Source organism: Pyrgilauda ruficollis, unplaced genomic scaffold (assembly GCF_017590135.1).
Source record: "Pyrgilauda ruficollis isolate IOZ18807 unplaced genomic scaffold, ASM1759013v1 scaffold11, whole genome shotgun sequence".
Taxonomy (NCBI): Eukaryota; Metazoa; Chordata; class Aves; order Passeriformes; family Passeridae; genus Pyrgilauda; species Pyrgilauda ruficollis.
In genome coordinates this window covers 11485700-11510725 of record NW_024509210.1, presented here as the reverse complement: position 1 = coordinate 11510725, position 25026 = coordinate 11485700, and the positions used below count along the sequence as shown (strand labels likewise).

General features: G+C 41.7%; 3 protein-coding genes across 5 annotated transcripts in view; 2 read left to right on the top strand and 1 right to left on the bottom strand.

The window, feature by feature from the left end:
* Window positions 1-2691, top strand: part of VCL (vinculin) — a 56371-nt gene extending 53680 nt beyond the window's left edge. For all 3 annotated transcript variants that reach the window (XM_041473465.1, XM_041473474.1, XM_041473463.1), the window contains one exon: window positions 116-2691. In XM_041473465.1, coding sequence (XP_041329399.1) covers window positions 116-262 — 147 coding nt within the window. In that variant the 3' untranslated portion in view covers window positions 263-2691. The remainder of the gene's footprint in view (window positions 1-115) is intronic.
* AP3M1 (adaptor related protein complex 3 subunit mu 1) lies at window positions 507-24168 on the bottom strand. Its single transcript, XM_041473486.1, has 9 exons — window positions 24082-24168; window positions 15486-15761; window positions 14324-14495; window positions 11935-12072; window positions 9891-9976; window positions 9396-9529; window positions 8510-8717; window positions 6975-7119; window positions 507-5677 (listed from the first exon to the last, which is right to left on the bottom strand). The coding sequence occupies exons 2-9, from the start codon at window positions 15756-15758 to the stop codon at window positions 5577-5579; spliced, it is 1257 nt and encodes a 418-aa protein (XP_041329420.1). The 5' UTR covers window positions 15759-15761; window positions 24082-24168; the 3' UTR covers window positions 507-5576.
* The window catches only part of ADK (adenosine kinase), a 272423-nt gene continuing 271519 nt past the window's right edge, over window positions 24123-25026 (top strand). The window contains exon 1 of the mRNA XM_041473499.1: window positions 24123-24286. Within this exon, the coding sequence (XP_041329433.1) occupies window positions 24138-24286 (149 nt within the window). The 5' untranslated portion in view covers window positions 24123-24137. The remainder of the gene's footprint in view (window positions 24287-25026) is intronic.

Below are 25026 nucleotides of genomic sequence, written 5' to 3'. Positions count from 1 at the left end.
AGTTTCAGGCAGCAGACTTAATATATTTGTACTGGGAGTTTTTGTGCACAAAGAGTTTACATGCTACTGTCACGATCATGGTATTTACTGATATATTGGAAATTTTTTTTGACAGGCAACTGAGATGTTGGTTCATAATGCCCAGAATCTCATGCAGTCTGTGAAGGAAACTGTGAGAGAAGCTGAAGCAGCATCCATTAAGATAAGAACAGATGCTGGATTCACTCTTCGCTGGGTCAGAAAGACCCCATGGTATCAATAAGTACTTGCCACATTAGTATTGTTTTCTGTAACAAAAATGCCTTTTTTTGGAAACAGAAGAGATGTATTAACAGCAGAAGGTGCTGTATACATGAGCTTAAGATTAGCTTATGCTAATGCCCCATTCTAAGGGTATGAATGATAAGATAATGCATTTCAAATGTCTTTGGAACACCTTTGACATCCAACACCTCTAATTTGCTGCCAACAGTAGACAGTTCTTGTATTTAAATTTTTTTTTTTTATTGCTTTTCAAGATTCTCTTAGTGTATTCTGTACTCCCAGAAGCACATTTATTTTATGCACTGTATATTCCAGTAGTTTCCATGTGATAATATAAAACATGGACCTCACTTTAAGCTTGTCTTGAGCGTTTAGGACACTTGGTTACTTGGCAGTTTTTTAGGGACAATCATTGATACAGAAACATTCAACTTCTCAACAGGACTTTATCTGGCTATTCTAAAACCATGCAGAAATGATGGAAGGTGTGGGGTTTTTGATTAAAAGAGGGAAGGTGGGGCAGCAGAACAGTTGTAAACTGAGGATTAAAGCTCCATGTCTGAAATGCTTTTTGCTTTTGATTCTTGCCTGGCAACAGTACTTTAACAGAAACTGGAGCTGTCTGTGTTCCCCTCCTGTCACCTGTAGCTAGGCATTCCAGAACTCTCGTACTGTACTGAAAGGTTTTGCAGATTGTGTTAGTGGCACACTGTTGACAGATTGAGCCTTATGGCTGGAGACCTTAAATCATGGAACTCTTTCCTTGCTCAATTCAGCAATGTATTGAGCTGAAAAATCCTGGTTCTGTTAACTTAGCTGCATGTCCAGGACCAGAAAATGCCACATGCTGGCTCATTCTTTTTGAAAACCAAATGAGCACATGCAATTATTCTGATTTCCCTCATCCCTCCATCTAATGTTATTCCAGCCGCTCAAGATAAAAATTAAAAGATAAAGATACTCAGTTTAAAAATACCTTTAGCCTCACTGTTCTTCTTTCCAACAATGCATAAGCTTATTGAAACCTGAGCTCTGCAGGGACATGAAACCCTCTTTAGGTAAGCTGGTGCCTACCAGCAAATGGTGGTTCCTAATGCTGCACATACCTCATTATTTTTACTGCTTGTGGAGTTTGGAGTCTTCAAAATCTTTTTTTCAAGTGAATTGAACAAAGTGTTACTATATCTTTAAAAAAAATCCCAAACAAAATGACAATATAATCCCCCCAAACTCCCTCCCCTTAATAAAACAGACTTATGATGTTTTATCTTTCCATAATTGAATATGCCTTCATATATATATATATATATACACACATATATTCATATCTGTTCGTTTAATGGAAAGGAAAACTTGTTTGAGAACGAATTTCTACATCTGCAAGGAATACTTGCAGACTTTTGCCCAAATCAGCACTGACCTCATAATACCCTCTTAATTTGCTGAGAATTGTTGCACGATCAAACCACCTTGAACAGAAGTGTCCTTGGGGAAAAACTTCAGTCTTAACAGCTCAAAGGAAGAGACACAGCACACTCAGCTGTCCTCTACCTGCCTGCAACAGTTATTCTGTGCTTGGACCTTCTCCCCTCCACCCCCTTCATTGCACTGTTATCTAAAAAGGGAAGTTAAACTGTTGATAATACAACTGTCTCAAACTGACCTCAGCAAGAGAAGGCGTGTTCTTCTTGAATTTGCTCCTTGTGTCTGGGTATCATGAAATATTTGGTACTTAGGATCTTTCCTTAGTACTCTCTTCTTGCAGTTACCTGCAACAGGAAGAGGAAGGAAGGGGTGCCAGAGCCTTAACCTGGATGCATTTGGTTGGTTTATATCAAAACTTTAGCTTAATTTTAATGTAGTAATTTCTATTTAATAGTACATAACACTGAATACGTAGGGATTATTTTAAAGGGATTTTCTAAATAGTCTTCCTGTATTGCTTTTCAGTGCTCCTCACATCCCCTCATCCTGCTCCTGCCATCCAGGCTTCTCTCTGAGATTTCTTTTTTAATTATTATTATTTTAGATCACTGTTTAGTTGCTTGAATGATATTAATGCAATATTACTAATGCCTTTAATACATAATTGTTTATGCCAAAGATCACTTTTTGTTTATTGAGGAATGTTTGCAGGAGAATTATGAATCATGGTTGCCTTTGATATTCTTCCAGAATGTTTGCTCTAAGTTCTCGAACTGTTTGTAGAAGCCAAGATACTTGACCACCTTATGCAATTACTGCATTTTTGAACACTACTGGTCTTCAGAGCTGAAGTGCAGCAAAAATTTGAACAAGACCATGAATGTCACTTAGAAATGTTTTACCACTATAAAACTTTGTTTATAAACCAAAATGTATTGTATAGTCTAATGTTTTCAACCTTTCTTGGTTCTGTTAAAACAATAAAAATGCATTTGTACAAAAACAAAGTGGTAATGAGTGCTCTCACGCTTCTTTCTGAGTGTTAATGATAACAGCAGCAGTAGATGATGCTGCAACAAGAAGAGAAACAAAAAACTAAAGCAAAAGAACAGTTGTTTCTACATGTTCTGAATAGAAAGTGCAAAGTTTCTAAAACATTAGCAGATTAAACAAAGGGTTTTTTTTGGTCTTTTGTGCCTGTCAAACTAGTAAATAAATAATTTACTGGAAGCTGTGTTCAGTGGGAGAGAACAGGAGATTTTCCTGAGACCTGACAGTGATCTGCTGTATTGTGAAAACTTAAAATGGGGTTGGCCTGGTCCTGTCAGTAAGGGAAGAGCTGCTACTCTGACCAGCATCTTGTTAATGTGAATTTTACTTCTTAAAATGAATACAAGGGTGATGAGTATGAAACCACTGTTGTATTTTTCACTCTGACACTGTAAGAACTTCTTATAAACATTTTTTCTTGCTAAAAATTTCTACCAGCATACAACATTCTGACTTGTTGGAACCAATGTTTATTGGTACTGTAGGACCAAACATAGCCCCATAGTCCCAGAGGGCACCTGGTATTTAGTAATAATTGGTAAAATTCAGAGTATTGTACTGTTCACAGTCCTCTCCATATCTGAAAGAAAATGAGACCCTGACAGATAACCACCTTTGTCGGCACTCCCAGAACTGGACATGAGGAGAAGGGGAGATCAAAACCTGGCAGTGTAATTCCTTGCTATTGATACCATCTGATTCCCTAAACTCTACTCTTCAGAGAAGTGCTGGTACATTATTTTTTTTAAACAGAACAGGAACACAGGCCCCCTTCTGCAGTTGAGCTTTCTGTGTTTATGTAACAGAAGGAAACCAGCACATGTACAAGAAAAGGTACTGGCCTCACACACCTGCAGCCATTTCCTTGACAAAACACATCTCCATGCCTAGACTGGTTTCCTAGAGGTGAGTGACAGTGAGTTGTGGTGGTGAGCGGGGCTGTCCCGATGACAGCTGTTGTGGGAGGTCCTGGAGCAGGCGGGGTTTGTTCAGTCACACCTGGGAGGCCGCGCTGGGGTCGGGACTGGAGCTCTGACACTTCTGTGTGTCCCAGCTCAGGAAGGGTGTCAGCTCTGAAAGGCCATGGGGCAGCATTTCCAGGCTGCTAAGGCAGAGAGCAGCTCCAGCTGCTCAGACTTCAGCTTGGGATGTTACCCGTTACCTCTGAAGACAAGATTTTTTCTGGAAGTGCAATAACTGAAGGATGCCATTTGCTGAAACAGAGTGCTGGTTCTTCATGGTGCTGTTTTATCTACTGTCATTTTAGACATTCAAAATGGTTGTTTATGGCCAAGTTTACCCTAATAATATTACTGAAGTTACAAATAGAGACTGTATGACCATTTCTTTCCTTACTGACTTGCTGCCACAGTTCAGATGGATTTCCCCTCCTCTTTCCTGACTGGATCATTTTTGTCCCAGTATTTGAAATTTTGACAAGTGACTTTGCTTCAGATGACAAGTAGGAACCAAAGCTAGTACCTACTCATTGATTTGTAAGCCAGACAGGTTGGTTAGAGAAACAAAGGGTCTCCAGTATCCTATCCTTAATTAATATTGATCAAATGCACGGTTTGGAACCTGATAGCTACTTTGGAGTATGTATTGGTTTAGAGAGATGATTTTGTTGGTGTATAACAAGAAGTTTGGTCAGCTTTGCTCTGACTGTTGAGCCTTTGAAATATCATAAATAAATAGCTGTCTTCCATTTAAAAATAAGAAATATGAAATAGACCTTACTTATTGTGCTGTTAACAGCCTTTTAAAACTCTAAGCAGCTGCACAGTGCTCAAGTTCAGTAAAGATACAGCAAATAGTCATTGTTTAATAGTGTATCAGATGCCTCCTGCTTAAGAGCACCACGAATTGTTTACAAGAGCATGAACATTTCATAAGGTGAGACATATTTGCAGTGGAGTTCCCTTTATTTCAGAACATTAAAGCACGCAACCATTAAATACACTTGACACTTCTACTGTGCTATCTAAAAAGCTACGCTGGAAGGTACACACTGCACAGACCTGGTGGCATCCACTTCAAACAAGTGGAACATCTAAATCAAAGCAAAGGCTTCACATAAAAAATAGATCTTGCTCTCTGCAACTGTATTCTTAAAAAAAATGATGGGGATGATGGGATTGAATGGAAAGAAAGTGGATTACTGAAGCAACGATCACCTCCCAGATTTAATGCAGGATGTTATTTTTATCAGCTCATCTGCAGCTGGCAGAAATGAAAGCTGATTAAGGCAAATGCTTCTTAAGAAAGGCGATTTCTTGTAAACAACACAGAAATTATTTTTTACTTCATCAGAAGCTTTTTCAGGAGTGACACTTGCAATATCCTAGGCCCTGGGGGGACCCCTGCCCCTCTCACTGCTGTTCTCTATTTCTGAAGGGATTACGTTGCTTTGTGGAATGCCAGCTTGCAGCTGGCTGTGGGTGGAACTGAGCTTTCTTTGCAGGTGGCTGCAGCAGCAAAACATGCCACCAGAAGACTTTTCCAGTGGCCTCTCTGGCCTTCAGAATGTGCTTGACCTCAGGGCTTTGGTATCTGACTGGCAGTGTAGTGTTTGTAACATTCTGTGGGTTGCCCATATCAAACTATTCACCAGCACAACAATTCAGTAAAAAAAGAGTGAAAGTGTAATAGAAAAAAAGTACCTTATTTTAAAGCTATATTAAGAAAAACTAAGCTATGCTTTCATTTTAAGAGCTGCTGTGCACAAATGCTTTGATCCCAAACTAATCAGTGTTCTAGTAATTAATTGGCACCTAACCAACATAAGTCACTAAGCAGTCAAGTTTTTTTAAGGGGAATTTCCTCTTAGAATCTTCTCATGTCCTGACTTGGAATTTTCCTGCTTTTGTAATGTATTTGACCCCTTTAAAAGGCTTGTATTTTTCTCCGTACATGTCAAGGCGATTCACTTTCAGTCCTGAAAAAAGACAGAGACAAGTAGAAAGTTAAAAGCAGAATGCTAGGAATCACAGCAGTCTGATTAGATATCTGGCTGTCTTGAGAGAACATTAGGATTGGTTAGGAAGATCCTTTTCCTTTCTTTCACAAGTTCATCTGGTTTGGAGTGGCAGATGAGAACATTCCTGTCAACTAATCACAGCTGTCTTGGCACGGCAACACCTTGTTTCTCTTCTACTCCATAAGCAAACATCCTCCTTGCAAGAGATAAACTATGGAACAACCGAGTCTATCTTCCACAGCTCCTGCCCACTGCACTCCTTTCCAATCATGGAGATGAAGCAAAGGACAAGTTTTAGAATTCTTTTCACTCCAAGTCGTAATTGCAAGAACCAGCAATCCCTCTGCTATTCCTTGAGGAAGGCCAGTAGCTATTAAATACCTATTAAATACCTGCAGCTTCAGGCTGTTCCATGCTTTCTCACGGGTCTGTTATCTTTGGTGTCCAGCCGCTGAACCAGCTCTATCTTGCTAGATTTAAACTAGTTTAGGAGAAAACTGCAGGATTCTGTTCTTACGCAGGAACTGTTGTTTCCTCCCAATAGTCTAGAGGCCAAAAAGACCAATCCAGAAAGGTACCATGTACTACCACCAACTCTCATCAACTGCCTTCAGACATCCTCCTCCTCCGCCTCTCTGAATGTGAGTTCTTGCATTGTTAGGGCCTTAATCCTGCAAAGCTTGCTTGGAGAAGCACTTTACACAGGGTCAACTCACATGATTTAAGTGTTTCCAGACTGAGGCCTTGTCTGCTTTAAATTCACTTCTGCACTTACCCTATAGACTTCATTCTGCTTTTACTTGCAAATTGTTTCAAAGATGAAAAACTAATCAGCTCCAGAAGGAAAGAATAAGAAGGGCATTCTTGAAAATTAATGCATTTTTATGACCACTAGAAAGAGCTTTAGTGGCACAAGGCTAAAGCATGTGAGGACCAGCACACTAAATCATCATCCATCAATCTTCACTAAAAGGATACGTTTGCATGTTTAATGCACCAGTCAACAAAGAAAAATCCGAACTTCTGTATACTTCTCTCAGTCTTTCTTGAGCAAAACAATTGGGAATTCACAATTCCCAGCAAAGAAATCTTCCATCAAGGGTAACTGTCAGGTTTGGGTAAATCAGACTTTATCATTTTGGATCAAGCTGATTTCAGATCTGCATCTCCAATTAAATGATTAACAGTTTTCCACTTAATTTCCTACACCAACTTGTTTGCCAGCACCAATTTCATGTAATACCCCCCCACTCACCTGAAATTGCAAGCTGTTGTATCTTAAACTGGATGTTTAAACTTGGGTTCTCCTCTGGCTTGGGGGCTCCAGACTGCAGGTTCACTATGCCCTTCAGGTTTGGTAGCTTTTGAGGGGTAATTTTACCCACATCCCATGTTAGCACCTTGTGAGGAAGGAGAGAATAGTAGTAGTAGCATTCTAGGAAACAACCTATGAGGTCAAGTTTATGTTCAGCTTTTAGTTTGCAGGCTGGGTACCAACAGTAGCCTGGGAGCTCTGAGAATTACCTCACTGGCTGGGAGAGGGCTCCTGCAGATATGGGACCTGTCTGTGTGGGTCTGTGTGGGTCTGTGCACTGAGAACATCTTGTTCCCTTTGCTAAGGATAATTGACCCTGATGTCTGTTTGGGTCAGCTGGATCCAGGAAGCCAAGATAGCAACCAGCACAAAGACCATAGAAACTTAAACACAAGAATGAGGAGGGTAGGAACAAGGCACTGAACCAAAGGAGATGTCTAAACCAGGCTAACTTTCTCAAGGCTCATTTGTTTGCCATTGATTCTTACAGTCATTGGAGAAACGTGGAACCAAGCAGGTCCTTTACTCACCCACAAGAGGTGGTTTGTTTGTTCTTATCATAGTCATAAATACAGAAAGACCTCAATTCTCTATGCTTTTAAAAATTTTTGCAGTTTCAATTCACCTAGTTATCCCAACTCTTGATAAAAACACAGTAAAATTTATTTCTGCAGAGAGGAAAGCACACCTTAAGTTTTTTTGTCGGTAAAAAAACAAACTTTTTTTTTTTCTTTTAAAAAGAAAAAGATCTTTTTTTTTCCTTTTAAAAAGATCAAGCTCTGTTGTTTTTGAAACAAAATGCTACTTGGAGAGCTTTCCCTAACAATTTTAATGAATTGCTGACTGAGATATTCCAAGGGCAGCAGAAAGCTCAGAGCAGGGTATTAGAGCCAGCAGAATGGTTTGGCTCAAACTGCTTTTCAGCAAAATGGCTCCTGGGTACTAAAAGGCTTCAGAAGCTTTATGAAATTTAGGTCTCAAACCCCAACTCAGAGGCAAGGAATCAGGAGCCCAAGGGATGTGTTTTCAGACACTATTTTCCTGTGTGTCTTTAGGCAGATCTTTCAGAAAAATTTTTTTTCTCATCTCCTGCTCCAGTTTTTCTATATGCCCATTTTCAAGGCTAGTGCATTTTCTTCAGAAAAATACGTTTCCACAACATATATGCAAAATATATAATGGCTGAAACTATCAGCAAAATACTGCTGCCCCCACTAAGGAAAGATATTAGTGGGTGAAACAGCAGGGTGAAAAGAGAAGAAGGGAAGGAAAAGAATACTGTCAAAGTCAGAAATCAGAGCTGGTGCGTACCTAAGTTTGAAAAAGCAAATTTTAAAGGTAAATTTTTAATTCATAAACATATGCTGAACAGAGCTCTCTGCCAAGTGTGGAACACTGTTCCAGTATTCTGCAATATGGGTGACCTGTAGTAATGCCATCTTCAATATTTAAATAAATAAAAATTCAAGACTTACTTTAGTAACTGGGTCAAATGTATAGCTGCCTTGTGTAGCAGTGAGGTTCATGTTAAGTACAGCCTTTGGCATGTGAACTGTCATGACTACTCCTTCTACTGTTTTCCCCATATTCTGTTTTGGTCCAATGGTAACATCAAATCTTCCTGAAGAAGTATTTTCCTTAAAACTGATCATGTGCTTCACATATACAGGAATTGCCACCAAGCTGAAAAGAGAAGACAGTAGCTGAATACATCCTGGCTACTTCTCTGCTTGAGAAATTAAAGCACTTTCTCATAAATGGTTCTTGTGTTTCTGGTAGGTGTTCAAGTTAGAACTGGTTTGTTTCAGAAGTGGTAAGTGAAGTGATATTCTGCTCTTCAGCATCATTGCTGAAATGATTTTATCACCAGAGAATCACAGGAAAAATATTTTCTTTATTTTCATCCAAATACCTTGTCCTATTCTCTCTTCATCTGGTTCCTGTTTTGTTGTTTGTTTTTTTTAAGCAATCTCACTGAGCCAAATCTCAGGAGAGCCACTAGTCAGATCAGACTTTAGTTTGCAAATATCTGCAGTTTGGACTTTTTTGCTTTACTCTCCTCATGAAGCTCAGAGTCCTCCATGTACACAGACTTACTCATAAAGCATCTAGCACCAACTACAGTTACTAGGTCTGAATAGCCCTGTATCGCTGTCATGTGTGATTTATTCCACTGAAAAACTATTGCTGAGTACCTGCAGGTCACTGAAAAATGGTTTTCCTCTTTTAGCAGGGACAGAGTAACAGCTGAGACAAAACCTGAGCACACACATTTCAGAACAATGCAAATTCCCCCCTTTACAAGGTGGATAGCAGCAGGTGGTGTGGCTGGAGGAGCAGTGTGTCTGAGTGGAAACGTACTTCTGGGAACTGACGCGGTAGGAGATGAGTCTGAAATTGCCGTCGGGAGGAATGAACGAAAGGACTCGCTCAGACTCCCAGCGTTTGAACCGAATACATGGATGGAAGCTGACGTCATCCAGCAGCCGTGGGTTCTGGAAGGAGAGGCACAATGCTAAGTGAAATCTCATCAAGTACCAGCAGTTTGAGCTAGCTACTGAACTCTACCCAATTCCTAATCTTAGACTCTGAGTAGCCATTATCAGAGACACGTCACTGAGCTAGATGGATTTCTCATCCGACCCGGTACAGCAGCTCCTGTGAGGGTATTTTTATGTACACACAAAAGCCATTCCAACTACTGAACAATGCAGCTTCTATAATATAACGCAAAATGTGTTACTTCGTATGTGTAACACATGAAATTGTGATAGTGATCTTAAAGTTATTTAACTCTGATCACTAAGAAAAATAAATCCTGAGCAATTAAGATTCCCAAAAATAGGCTGAATTTACCATGAAAGACAGAGAAAGATCTGGCATTCCTGAGAGCTTAATACACGAATCAATAACACCTTGGATTTCTGCAAAGACTGTGGAACCTGCAGGGAAAAACAAGACACTTGACTGAACATTATTATGAAAGGCCTAACAGATGTGGTGAAGTGCAGCTAGAGGGCACAGATGACATTTGCACAACACTCAACAACATGCCAAGCCCAGCTAGGAAAGGTCATTCCAGTTACCTGTGTCCTGGGCAGCTTGCTAAAGTACATGAGCCAGAGCAAACAGCCTGTCCCAAACTAGTTCATGATACTTGTGCCAGCTGTTACACAGGATTTGTACTGGATGTGCTTGAACTGGTTGCCAGCAATAAGCAAATAAGAATTTATTTAAGAATTTAAGTCATAACCCACCAGCTCTGAATCTTTTTTTTTCATCCCTGTCCCTAGTCTCCAGAAAACTAGCAAGTTGTGTAGTAGTGCAGGGAAGTTGAAGCACATCAAAACAGTCAATGTCAAAATGCAGTAAGTTGGTGCTAACTTTGGCTTTCACAAGTAAAGGTTGTTTAACAATGAAATTAAATATTCATTTTGATGTTAAGTAAATCTATAGCATAAAACCCAAACCCCAAAGTAAGAGTACCAAGCATTTTACCCAGGAAATGCTCATTTCCTGAAATATCCTCTAAGTATAGAAAGGCAAAAGCAGGACGCTGGACTAATTAATTAACTCCACATGCAAAGGTAATTTTAGAAGATAGGTAGAAACTGGTTATCTAGGCAAGGGAAAGGAGAAATGGTGGCTTTATACTTGGTTTGAAATGAAGTGATCCTGTTTCAGGTTAAAGCAGTCGACCATATCCCTATGAAACAAGATAACCTCCCTATTCTAGGGGAGCAACCTTATCTACCTTAGTCTTGGTGAAGGCTATAAAGAGGGGTTCTTGCATTGCTGGTCTCCAAGGGATCAGAGAAGAAAAGAGTAACTATGACTACTGCAGCAGATCCTCAGTAGGAAATTAAACACTCAGTGCACACTGATTTGGCCTGAAATACACACAGAAATTCACCATGGTGTTGATTGTACCTTCTCAGACTAAGCACTCACACTACTCCTGGGAATCCTAAGGAGCTAGGACAGTAACACAGTTATCAGCATGTTCTCTAAGGGCCACCTTCCTTTAGCTACAAGATGGGGAGAGTAAGAGCTGCACAATAGTTATTTATGACTATCCACTTCAACAGTGGCCAAAGCATTTGCTGAAGTGGTGTACAGGATCAAACCAACACTGACACTGCTACAACAGCAGCACTGAATGAATAATCAGAGATTTGCTCCCTGCCCATACTACCACAAAAGGGTGTCCTGCAGTCTTCACCCTTGCTAACTGCTGGCCCCAATACTGACATCAGGTTCCTGCCCACAGCTTTGCAGTTTTCTTTTTGCATAATTTTTTTTTCTTTTTCTTGGCATAAAAGTTATCAGGTTCCTCCTCAAAGTTAAACCTCAGAATAAAGACTTTTGTATTTGAAAATGTTACTAATTTGAAAACGCTGAAAATGTTCCATTCACAGAAAAGAAAGGAATATTATTATGCTTCATAATATCTGCTCCTTAAATATAAAGAAAACAATACTGTCCAACTATTTTACACCAATTTTAGCTTGCTATCAGAAGGATTTTGTCTTGCTCACTTGAGGGCCATCAAGGACTACAGTACATTGTTGGCAGGAACAATAGGAGATAATTTTCTCATCACATTTCAAGTACTTTTTTTTCCCATTTCTATCTGTTACGAGATAATCAGTATACAAACAGAAAACATACTTGTGGATGTTCTTGAAGCAGCCCAGAGCATGTTGCTGTTTTAACGTGAACTGAAGAAATACACTTAAGCTCATCATTTTAAATTGAATATTTCTACCTAATATATAAATGCATGTATATAAAACATATGCAAAAAAAATAAGAAGTTTGGACTGTATTCTCTCTAAAACATCATTAGCTACATGTAAACACACTTGAGAAACAAATACCAGTTTGCAAGACATCTTACCTGATTTGTCTATAATTGCATCAATTTCTTCAATGACATCAAAATAGGCTTCGTTGTTCGTGTATTTTACTCCCGCTCTGCGCCAAGGAATGTTGGATAACTGTCCAGTGGGAAGTGTGTCTCCCACATTACTACTGCCTTAAAAATGAAAAGGAACTTAAAATCAGTAATTAATTACAAAAGGAATGTTTTGACTGCCAAAATTAAAAATCAAGGCAAGGCTTGCCCCAGGTATTGTAGGCTAGAGCCTGGACCCTTCAATGTTATTTGTGAGGTGACATGAAGGCACTGGAGCCATGTGTCCAGACTTAATAGCTTTCAGACTACATCTTGCACAGCAAAATACAATACTCAAGTCAGCAGGAGGTTTGAGTGGGAGTAGATGTGGAGCTAGATCTTATGGAGGATTTTATCCCTAATTCAAGACAAGACAGCTCCCTGTGAGGGCCTTAAGTCTGCTTCCCCCTTCTCCTAAGAGTTTTAGCTGGATGACTTCAGGGCTGATTAACAGGTAAGAGTCATTAGCAAGAAGGATGTGTAAGAAGCCTTAGGGAGGGCTCCTACAGTCTTTGCTTGGAACTGGTGTTAGGCTGAGGATCTCACCCTTGGTACCCATCTGAGCTACTCTGCATCAACATGACAGCTATGTCTATAACTGACCATGGGTCAAATCAATCCAGACCCTGGCACAGACTGGACTTTCTGGCTTGACCTGTCCCATTCTGATGGATCTTACTGGCAATCACTGAGCAGCAGATGACCTGTTAATCATCTGATCCAGTCCCTGACCTGTTGCCTCACCTTCTGGGCTCCTGACCAATGACACCACTGTCCCTGCCTGCCTTGCTCTCACCCTTGGCTCCTGGCTCCCAATACCATCCAGCATGAGCAGAAGGTTTCCTGAGCTACCTAGTTATAAAGTAAATTGATGATACTTTAAAAAGGAAAAAAAAAAAAAAATCTTATCATTTCTGAGGCTTAGGTGACTGATGCCGGAATCCCAGCACAGTGTAAACAGCTCCCTCTGCTAGAAGTAGATCTCGGGATAGGGCCACAGCTCATGCTGACTTGTGCCCTCTAGCACAATGATGTTGTGCCACGTGAAACATCTTCACTGAGAAGCTGGTGGGCAGCAGGTATCATTTCTACAAAACCTGCTTGGGCAGACTCTAGCCTGGCAGGCAGAAAACAAGTTTTCATTCCTTTGAGCTAGTAGAAGTAGTTACTCAAGAAAACCCCTTCCTAAAGTCCACCCCTGCATGTGCTACAACTCGGGGGGAGGAGTTGCAACCATTTCTTCACTCCCACTGCATCTCTGAAGAGAAGCAGTTGCTGTGTCTGTCCCTCAGCAGCCTTGCAGGGTGCAGCAGTGCTGCCAGGCCAGGTAGACAGGAGACATCTCAGGCTGCTGTTTCCACCTGCTCAGCACTGAGCTGTTGACAGTGACAAGATGCAGGTTGCCTTGGGCAGGCACTTTAGGCTGCTAGGGAATTTTAATAAGGTTTAGATAAAACACTTATTTTCGTAAGTGTAAATACTAGCATTCCAATCCACATGTAAAAAAACCTAATTAAATAAAAGAATAATTCCAAATAACAGAAATTAAAACCGATGAGATTTATACTCAAAGACTAAACCATAATCTACTACCTTAAAGACCAGCTCCTCTGAGTATTATGTGTGTGGCCCTGCAGCCCAACTACTCCCTTCTCTAACACAATGTACAAGTGACCGTCTCGCATCTCTCTGCCCCCACGTGACACTCATGGCTCACCTCCCTTGCACCCGCTTGCCAGACAAGCAGATTCCACCAGCTCAGCTGACAGACATTTGGCTTCATCACTGCAAGACAGACCCATTTACAACAGCCTGAAATCAGTTGCGAAATCAAATCCATATGAATCCATGTGCTGCTTGGTGGTGGGGGCAGGGTGGAAGATGAGGACAGGCTATTTGCTTCCCTTCATGCTATCTGTTCCCACCCATCAAGGATTTATTACATATCTATTATATACCTTCCTATATGGATTTCTTACAAAATGCTTAACCTTCTCCAGTGCCCCTCAGTTATTCAAGGCTTCGGGTGAGCTCTGTACCAATCCCAGAGCACCTGTCTCCAGTATGTCCTGACTGTGTGTCCTGAGCTGCTGTTCCTGAGGGACTTCAGCAGCTGTGGCTGAACCAGGCAGTGCCTCCGAGGACAGCAAAGGGGCCAGGCATAAACTGCAGATAAGGAGGGACTTGTTTTTATTCAACTCCTGTTGATGAGAAGTGGCAGGACAGTGCCCTCACCTTACAGATTCACACCAATATATTATTTTTTAGCTACGAGAAATGATGGGGCTTTTATTTAAACAGCCATCATTGCTGAAATGACACATTTTCATACCTGTGATGGAGTTGACAACAGAGCGCAAAATTGTGGGAGGCTTAATCAGCTCCTTCAGTATGTTAGATTCTGTTGCCAGTGGAAAGCCATTGTCTAGCATTTCTTCTAGGAGTTCATACACAATTACTACATTGTCCTTAATTGCCGTCTCAGAACATTCGCCGAAGTAATCCTAAACAAGTTCAGAGATTACAAAAGAGAGGATTTTTATTCCTGTTAGAATGCTTTGCAACAGTAAGTTTGTTTGGTTTTTTCTTACAGAAACCCTCCAATACATTAAGGCATTTTAGCACCTAAACTGACTATTTCTATAGCCTGATGGCATCACATTGTTAATGTTATATTTATCACCTAACTGAAAATAAATACAAGCATGAACAGTGAAATAATGTAATGTGATGTGCTACTATTTATGTTACAAAGGTCCTTCTATTTGTGAACATTAACAAGACTCTCATAAAATAAAGATACTATCCTTTGGTAATGCTCAATCTTCACCGTGTTTCCTTTATATAAAGTATCTGTGAAATTGGTTGAGAAGTGACTTCTTTGCAGCCCTTTCCTCACTACAGAGTGCATGCTGCCCGACTACATGCTCCTTCTTCCCATCTACATAACATTATTAATACAAACGCTTACAGAAAAAAAACCCAGCATTTACAAAGTCAGATTTGGGTTCTGGTGCTTGTGAGTGCACAAAATAAACCTCTTTTTCCTTTGTATTCTACAAACCTGTGCTTGACTTAAAAATTGCAGACAGAAAAGTCACTCACAGAAGGGTTTATTACCTTTCTCTAAAAGAAGTTTATACAAAAAAATCCCTTGAAGTAATTTTAGAATCATAGAATCACAAAATGTTAAGGGGTGGTCCCATCCCCCCTGCCATGGGCATGGACACCTCCCACTAGATGAGGTTGCTCAAAGTCCCATCCAACCTGGCCCTGACATCCACAACCTCTCTGGGCAACCTGTTCCATTCACTATTTTACTACCTTCACAGAATAGAATTTCTTCCTAATATCTAGCTTAAATTTCCCTTCTTTCAGTTTGTACTTATTTCTCCTTGTCCTATCACTGTAGTTCCTGATGAAGAGTCCCTCTTTGGCTTCCCCACAGGCCTCCTTCAGACACTGAATTTTAAAATCATTGAATGGTGACAGACCTGGAAAGTATCTGCTACTCTGTGCAGAAATTCAATTACGAAGAGTGGTGGCACTTCTGTCTGTATGACAGACACAAAGAAGATTTTATCCCGATAGATGCTGATGAGGTAGTGGTGTGGAGTTGAGATGACAGGAGGCACATTCTCAACATCGATTGCTTTCTCCTGAGCTTCGAAGAAATAATCGCAGACAGATTGGCTCACAACGCTCTTCCAGTGCTTCTCCAAGAAGATATCACCAGAACAGTTTATAAGAAACAGGCTGTGGATCATTTTCTGTTGGAAACACGTTAAAAGAAGATAAATAAAAGGATATGTGGATTGACATTTCATATCCCAGATTCCCTTTCTTACGATGGTTATTCTTTATTAACATGCACTGTGAATTTAGGGAAAATATCTACTTTGTTGCTTTTCTTTGAATTCCATTTTCTTCATTTACAAGAATATTCCACAAAAAATATTTGCCACTGGATTAAGTTGCTAATGTATATCATAATGCAAGCATGAAGACAGCACCCTCATTTTCCACTTGCATTCCTATCTGGTATTTGCAATTTATTTCTTTAAGAAAAACTGACTCCCATGAGCTGGCACTCACTCAAACGTGTTTGCCGACATGAAAGAATTACTTGTACAGAAAGTTTCCTATGGTAGTTGGCCTGGCAGTTGCCCACTTAACTTAGAATTGCTCTGTCTTAAAGATACAGCTCTTTAGCTTGTCAGCTTTAAGCTGTTGAACTAGAAAAGTGCTTTTTACTTGCTGGCAGATTAGTCTTATGATCTATGCCAAGCTGCACTTGGGTAAAGGGTTGGAATTCATTAAAAGTACACAAAACCAGCCATTTAAATCTGATTTAATGGATACAATTGCCTCAAATGTGCTTGGCATACATGAAATATGTTTACATAAAATGTTTTTCACTTATAAACTCACTTACGTAAAAGGGGAGTATGAACTGCAGGTAAGGAATGTAACTTTTTTCTTATCTCTTTAAACATTTACAAATAACATGCCTCAGCCACTGATCCTTCATTTTATTCATGGGGCAAGAAGCTTATGTGCCTATTAAAAAAATAATTCCAAGCCTATTTCTCAACTTTCAATGTGATAGTAAGTGAACTAAGTAGTAGATAAAATGAATAGACTATTATCTCTGGATCTACAGAGGAGACAAATGCTAGCAAACTTCAGTTTCTCTTCAGCCTTTACATGAGACAGACAAAATGCGTTGGCTGACCTGCAGCATAATGATTCTCTTAAAAAATAAGTTAAAATTTGGGCTTAGAAAACAAACCAAACTGTAACCCCAACAGCAACTTCTGAAGGTGAAGTTAACCTGGTATTCAATGTCAAGCATAAATTCATCTGTAGTTGAAGAAGCTGCCCCTGGCACTGGCTGTTCTTCCCTTCTGCCTCTCAGGTATTGATCTGAGTAGGTCTGTGGCTCTGCAATTATTTACATTAGGAAAATAGTCCAGCCAGAAATTGACCCAGCAAAAGGAGCTGCTGGTCAGACCAGCTTCCTAATGCAAGTTATTTCACTGCCAGAGAGTGCTGGAGCTGGCACAGGGCATGTGGTGGAAATGTGCAAGCAATAGCAATGGAGATCCAGAACTGAAAGTTAGCCTTTGGAGGAATTCAAACATGACTGGAAAGAGACCAGACAATTACTGGGTGTCCACATCTTCAAACACACCTACCAAAAACCCATCATAGTTTTCATTAACTTTACCATGTTTGCCCAGGATATTGTCCTAAGACACAGATAAAATTAGCTCCTTCTCTGTTAACTTTGGCACACTAATGTAAAAATAGCATGGAAGCATCTAGATGCACATTGCCCAGTCCCACAGAGATTTTAAGAGTATAAACACTGTATGACTAAATCTCATTCCAAAATACTGGAATAAGCACTTAGATCCACCCAGAGTGAGCTTGTGTTGCCATGTCTGAATTTGAACTACACAGAGCAGTAGTCCTTTACCAATATACTTGTAACAACGAGAAATGGTCTGGCCCTCCACATTTTCACAAAACAAACGTATGTCTTCCAAAGCTCATCAAAGACAGTGAAAAAGGACAGCTCAGGAAGGTTGTCAGCATGATATTTCCTTCCACCTAAGTCAGCAGATGTGGGGAGAGAGCCAAGAGCCAGCTTTTCAAACTCTGAACTCCAGCTGCTCCTTCACAACCATGACAACAACATGCTCATCTTCACTGGGGCCAAGCCAGGTCTCAGTTACCTCCTGCCAAGAGCATGCTGTCTTTGGTAGTCGACAAAAAAAGACCAATAGTCAAAAGGTGGACAAAAATATTCATCTAAGCCCAATAGGGAATGTAAAGGGAAGTTCTTTTAGAAACTGTGATTGCAAATTTGCTTAGAAGTAGGAAAGGAAACAAAGCTATGAAGTGTTATTGCATGTTTCCACTATCTGACTCTGGACCAAATTAATCTCTAATTTAGTTTGTTAAAAAAACCAGAAAATGTTAATACTGTGAGCACAGCATTTTATAAAGAAGCCTTGACACAATTGCTTTAATCCAGCTCCAGTAAACATGTTCTGAATTTAGCCAGCATTGAACATTAAAGCCTTCCAAAATCTCCTCGATAGTCACACAAGGGTGACAAGTATAATCAACCACTGAATGTCAGCATTGTTCGACATCACGGCTGCCCACACATACAAAGGTGCTCAGCTGTAAAGCTTAGAATAGATCTCTGTACATTTTTAAATTGATACAATAGCATATCTGTTAACAAATATCAGACCCGCTTCCTATTTAATGCACACAAAGCTGCATCTGAGAGTCCAGTACAAGCAGCACTGGTAAGATTCCACTTCCAGAGGAGCTGATCCACAGCCTGCTCTGGAGGAGCTATGCTGGACAGCAGGCAGCTTCCAATGATACGCTGATACAAAGAGTATCAGACACATGTGACAGTGTTTGTAGTGCTTCTGTTAACATTCATCCAGATTCTATTCATTTACAGATCAGAAATGTCTGCATTTGTCACAATATACTTTTAACAAGCACAGCTGTGCAGCAGACCACACAATCATAGCAAGCTCCTGGTGCACCAAATGACTGTAGCAGCAGGGTCCCTTCTTTTGCCTAAATTCCACTTGGGATATTAGACCATGACTTGATATGCAATCAAGGGAGAGTGTGGGTAGCCAGAAGGGGAGGTAGCACTTGGCCACTGCCCTTCTTTACTCATCTGCCCCAAGCTGCCTAGGCACCAGCTGTGTTCACAGGAGTGTTTGTGTGGCCTTGTGGTGAACCAGAGTAGCAAACTGATCCAGGGGACCACGCTTGGCAGATGACAGCTTTGTATTACCTGTGGAATATGAGCAGTAAAGTCCCCACCGGCTGCCTACCCCATCTTCTAAGTAGGAAGATAGGGATCACAGAATTTCCCATAATACACATTCTGTTTCTAGTGTAAGACCTCCCTTCAAATCCTCTCACATATTCCTTTCTTTTTTCGCAAGTTTTAGCAGTATGCTAATTTGCTGCTAATTTGAAGTGCTCTGGAAAACTGAAGCTCTCTCCTTGCAGCCTAAGTGCAGAGCCGGCAGCTCGAGGCACAAGCCCTGCCCTGTCAGTCAAGGGGCAGCTCAGCTGGTACACTACCCAGTGCTGAGTAGAATAAAGATGGTCCTACAGCAGTGGGGACATCAGTCTATTATACACAAGACTAAGTAATTTGATTTATCCCATACACTGCCAAGTAACTGGCACCAGCTGATTAAAGACAGATTTAATGTTGAATATCTTAGAACTGGTAACACTACGAAAATAGCAATACAAGATATATAAACTATTATTTAACAAAAATTACTTACATTGCTCCAAGTACTGAAAATTTCTCTGTTACTTTATTTTTGAGTGCTAGATTTCATTTCAGACATGTAGAGATCCCTAAACTAATTTTGCAATACCTGACTTTTTTGTCTCATCAGAACACTATTTGAAAAGCAAAAAAGATTGACAAATGCTGAACATAAGAAATCAATCCAGTAACATTCAAATTCCTCACACCAGTAGGTCAACAGCAAAGTGTGTTAAGAGCTGCAGCACTTTGAGGGTAAAGGTCTTGAAACAAAGTTCCTAAGTTTTAAAAAACAATAACAAAACTACATCACCAGAATTCAGGAATGATGAGATTCTTCTCCATGTAGTAGTGTACACAGATACCACTTTGAGATGTCAGCATAAACGCACTCCATGTAAGGTATTGAAGATGCTTCTAGGACTATTCTATAGGACATGCCTCCCATCTCTCTGCTTTTAGGCCTACCTAAGAGCAGACCGAAGGTGTACATGGATCATTATTTGCATCTAGGCCAAAGCAAAGTGTTCAAACTCGTTTTCAGTAGACTGACAGCCTTTCATGTTACTGCCTGACTGCAAGGCACCTTACAGGCTCTGCAGCAACAAGCAGCCCTGCAGTTTTGCAGCTTCTTCTCACAAACTTCCCATCCTTCGTCTGACATGCAAAACTCCACGTGACTCATCTCAGTCGTTTCCATCCTACTAGAATCTGAAGTCCACATAGAAGAAAAACATATTTTAACTAAGACACCTTCAATGAGCTGTTTCCACATCTCTAACTTTTCTTTTGACTAAATCTGGATTTGCAGTGTTACTGATTTTCAAATTCTTGGCACGGAAACATCTGGACTAAAGGCACAGCAGGCTCACAAGACAAAAGTGGAGCTCACTGGCAAGAGAGAGAGACTGCGAGCATGGGAAAAAAGACTGATTGCACATGCTTGTCCTTAGCTACAATTAAGTACTCTAAAGTGTAATTAATGCAGAAATACTGTCAACAGCTGCTTATTCATAACACTGAGCTGAGTTACATACAAAGCTCTGAAACCACGAAGTGAGGAATTTATCACTGATCTCTGCAATGCCCTTTAGAGCTAGTACTAATTACTGAAAATAGCTCCAAATAGGACCATCACTAGGAAAGTATTCCACAGCTCCAATGTTCCCTGAATTTGGCATAGCTGTTCTGAAGGGTGGAAGAATTAGTGGTGGTAGACTGTCTGAGTCTCTCTTATGTGTTTCTGGAAATCAACTTCTAGTGACAAGTGAATGGAAAGTAATCAAATGCTTAAAGTAATCTGGAGAAATAAGCTAAAATAGGCAGTTCTATTTCTATTGAAGCTAGTACTTTTGTCACGATCAGCTAGTCAGCACTTTAGCTTTTCCTATAAATTCAGTATGTGCCACAAATGTGTTCCCGACCTCCCCAACCCCATTCACTGACTTTCAAACCAGCAAACCTAATAAAGAGAAGTCCCATTAAACACCTGAACAACCCTTTCAAGACAGCCAACATGGCAGCTCTGAAATATTGTATAATTGGCAGGAGCAACCTGACACATCATTAGCAGCTGTGATTCAAGTTGATAAATCTGTAAGCCTCAGGTTTACTAAAACATGAATGTTCTGTAATTTCACAGGGTTTTTTACGTTCCTATTATTGTTTGTGTGTTTTAATGATGCTGCTCAAGTGTCATGAATCTTTTTGCATATAAGATGCTCACAGCTTAGGTATCTACACATCAAAGTAAAAACATTTTTGCAATCTTTTTTAAGAACTGCTACGAGCAAGTTTTGCTCTGTTAGTCAAGCAAAACTTCATATCTACTCAACACCATGGAGTGCTTGTGTCTGCACAAGTACTCAGACATATTTTATCAGCAAGATCATCCCTATTAAAGACTAAATGCTTTGCTTCCCAGATGTTCAGCATATATTTATTTATCTTTGCTCTCATTTAAAACACTGTTAGTAACTTTCTGAAATTGTTTTTAAGAGGAAGTACTCCCTTGAGAATACTCTAAAGTTGACTTAAATCAGTGTTTGGTATCCATAACAAAATTTGCAACTTCCTCTGTGCTTTTACCAGTAACAATTAGAGCCTGCATGAGAATTTAATCTACTGTCTGATGAGCTTTCCAATAACACACTTGCATGGTGCCTCTGTTCAAATTAGTTTCAGTATAAATCTTCTAACTGCTGGCAAGAGAGTTCCATCTCTTGTCAACAGAACAATATTAGATTCTGAATAATCAAACAATATTTGATCCTGAATAACTGCAGTTCCCTTTGGGACCTGCAAGAATAGAAAGCTTTGCTGGAAAACCAAGAGTTTCTTAGGAAAAAACCCCACACCAAACCAATTAAAAATTCTTTGCTAAGACTGCATTTTTACATGGAGCTGGAACATTTGAACACAACATCTGAATCAGTAGTTTTAGGACTACTAAGGGATGACTTCAGAAATTCCCTCTCTGAAAGCAGTACTGAATAGACTGACAGGGCCAAATGGACAGATAAAGTGAGTATCAGTTCACATATCGAGTGTTCATAGTATTTTCAGGAAAATACTGATAATTGGGCTTATATTCCAGCCAAACCATGAAGAACCCTGAAAGGACAAGGCAGCAGGATTCAATCATAGGATATCAAAGCCCCAACTCAGTAGCTCTTTGTGAAGATGCCTTCCACCATGCTCGCCCAGTTCACTCCTCCAGTAAGTCTGACAGGCCAGAACAACAGTGCTACTAGCTTTATACCACTGTCTTTCACAGGCTCTCTTTGAAGAGGCACTCAAGGTTCCACAAAGGACAAGCACAGTGCCAGAGAGCCATGCACTACTGAAACACTCTACCACAGCCAGCAAGCATCCCTGGAACTGCTGTGCAGGGCAACCCTTCCCAATGTGTGTGCACTCTGCCCCAACCAGTCCAAACACAGAGGGCAGAAAGAAGGCACATAACCACTTGTACCTTCCTTCTCCTCCAAGAGGGCAGAGCAGAGCAGCACTCTAATTCTTTTATTCTGTATGAATGAGTCTCATGGATACTCTTATTCTAAGCAGCTCCTGTTAAAAGGCTGCCTTTCATATATTATGTTAAATAAACAGAAAAAAAGATTTATCTTCGCTGTATTCTTTTTTTTTATTATTTTTGAAGTTATATGTGAAGTTGTAATTTGGGGGTAACTTAAAGGGATGTAAGAGGAAGTAACTTCACATTTTAAACAAATTTTAATTTTGTTTCTTGCCATTATTACAGCTATAAAATACAGCTACCACTCATCTCCTACTGTTCAGACTTCTCTACTTCAAGGACTTCAATTTCTCTTTTCTGAATCCTCATGGCAAGGTTTTTATTAAAGATTTCTCATGTAAGCAGATCTATATATGAGAGAACAACGGGGATTTAGCTGCTGCATAACTGTCTTTTACAACAGAAAATTTAATTTCCAAATAAAACCAGCAAAATCAAACATGAGAGGGCATGGAGTATTCTTCAAGTTTGATTTGCCATTTGCAAAGAATTTTCAGATACGTCCATACAGGCAGTAAAGAACCTGTTTGTCCTTCTCCCCCACAAAAAAACCCCAAATTGGTTTGCGTTTTAGTTAGCACACAAGATATTTTTTACAGAGAAATCCCATTCAGATATTTCCTCTTCTTTTTTTTTTCTTAATAAATAAATAAGAAGCTATGTATGATTCAAACCCGCTGGGAACTGCCACAGCAGAATCATTCTCATGGTTGGCATACTCAGTTGTTTTGTGAAACGTTGTTTCCATCATTTTACCTCTTGCATGAGTAATTGAAATTGGCTTTGGTTTTCTTGTAAAATACCTTTTCCTCTCCCATACTGCAGTCTGCCTGCTAATGAACACAAATTTTCATCACTCAAGTATGCTTTTATGCCTGGTTGGTTATAGAAAAGCTACATTGAATGGTGACGCTATTCCTCCAGTTTGATTAACTCTTAATGGGTACGAACAATTCATCATACTGAAAAGATGGTAAACGCATTACTAATTCACAGCAGATTTGAACTGAAACAAAAGAAAAGCGACAACCTCCACTCAGTTACCGCTGGGTACTGAACAGGGCAGGAGCGATGTGCAGGATGATAACGGGTTTATTCTCAGCGCATATTCTGGACATCGGCGCCCACAGAGCCCCTTGCTAATTAAGCATGTAGAGCACGAGTACAAACACCATGGCTGCAGCAGGGCTGCTGAAGATCGACCCAGGTGAGCCGGCGCCGCTGCCCCACCCGCCCTGCCCCTCCCGGCCTGGCCTTGCTGCGGGCTCAGCCGCGAACGGCGGCTCCCCGACCGCCCCTGCTGCAGGCCGTGCTGCCTGCCCCGACAGCCGGAGCACGATCCCCTCATGCCGGCGCCTCAGCTCGCAGCGGAGCGGTGCAGATCGCAGCTGCGGGGCTCTGACCCGGGCGGTTCCGCACCTCCACCAGAGCCCAGAACAACGGAAGGGGGAGGTGGTGGTATTCGAACACGGCAACGATTTTGTATTTAAATAGGCACCGAACAACAGAAACGGAGGCGAGTAAAGCGGAAAGTCTCGGATTTGCGGGGCAGTCTCCCGGTACCGCCACTGGCGGGGATGTCGCCCCTGCCCGACTCTGGCCAACCAGCGCGGCCGGGACCGGGCACGGGCGACTCCCGCCTGGCAGGGATCCCGTCCCCCCGAGCAAGGGCAGCACCGCCCCACTCCCTCACGGCCCGGGCCTCCCGCGCTCCACGTACCTCCCCCGGCCCGGCACGGCCCGTCCCGCTCCCGGGACAGCGGGGCAGCGGCCAAGATGGCGGCGAGGCCCGGCGGCGGCGCGGGGCCGCCCCGGCGGGCGGGCCGAGGGGAGCGGAGCGGAGCGCGCCGCACGCCGCCCAGCGCGAAGATGGCAGCGGGGGAGCCGCAAGCCAAGAAGCTCAAGCTGGAGCAGAAGCAGCTGAGGTAACGGGCTCCGGGACGGGCTCTGCTTCGCCAGCAACCCCTGCGGGTGCCGGAGGGTGGCTGGTGCTGTCCCCGGCGGAGGGCGAGACACGTGCCGCCGCCGCGGTGCGGTCAGACTCCGCCGGCAGGGTCCCGCCGCGCCGGGCTGTGCTCGGCCGGGCTGCGCGCGGGGCGTGCGGGCGGCCCCGCCGCGGCACCGGGCGCACGTGGAGGCGGCGGCGGGGCCGTCACGCCGCGCTGCCCCGGCTCCTGCTGCGGTACCGCTGCCCGGGCCCGGCGAGTGGCCGGGGACACCGCCGCACTGGGCTCCCCGCAGCCGAGGCAGGGGCGGGTGGGCGGCGCGGGGGTCGTGGTGTGCCCTGGGGTCGGGTCGGTCAGTGCGAATGAGCTGCTGAGCATCTGGATGGGATGCGGTGAAACGGAGCGCTGCCCGGAACGATGGCCCCGTACTAGAGCACAGCTGGGGTTGTCATTGCGTCTGCCTCCCCTTTGAAAACAGCCTCTGAAAAATGCCCCGATTAATAGTCGTGCGTGGGTCTCTGTCCCCGTTGGACAGCAAACTGAAAATCCGCGTTAACACATTTTCTTCAAGACATACCGTGTATTTTAAAATATGTTTATATTGAAATAATCTGTGCGATTTGCCATATTTCCTCATTTCTGTGATTACAGTACAATAGCACTGACTGAATCCCATCTGAATGACGGCCTGCACAGACATAAGTAATTTATTTTAAAAT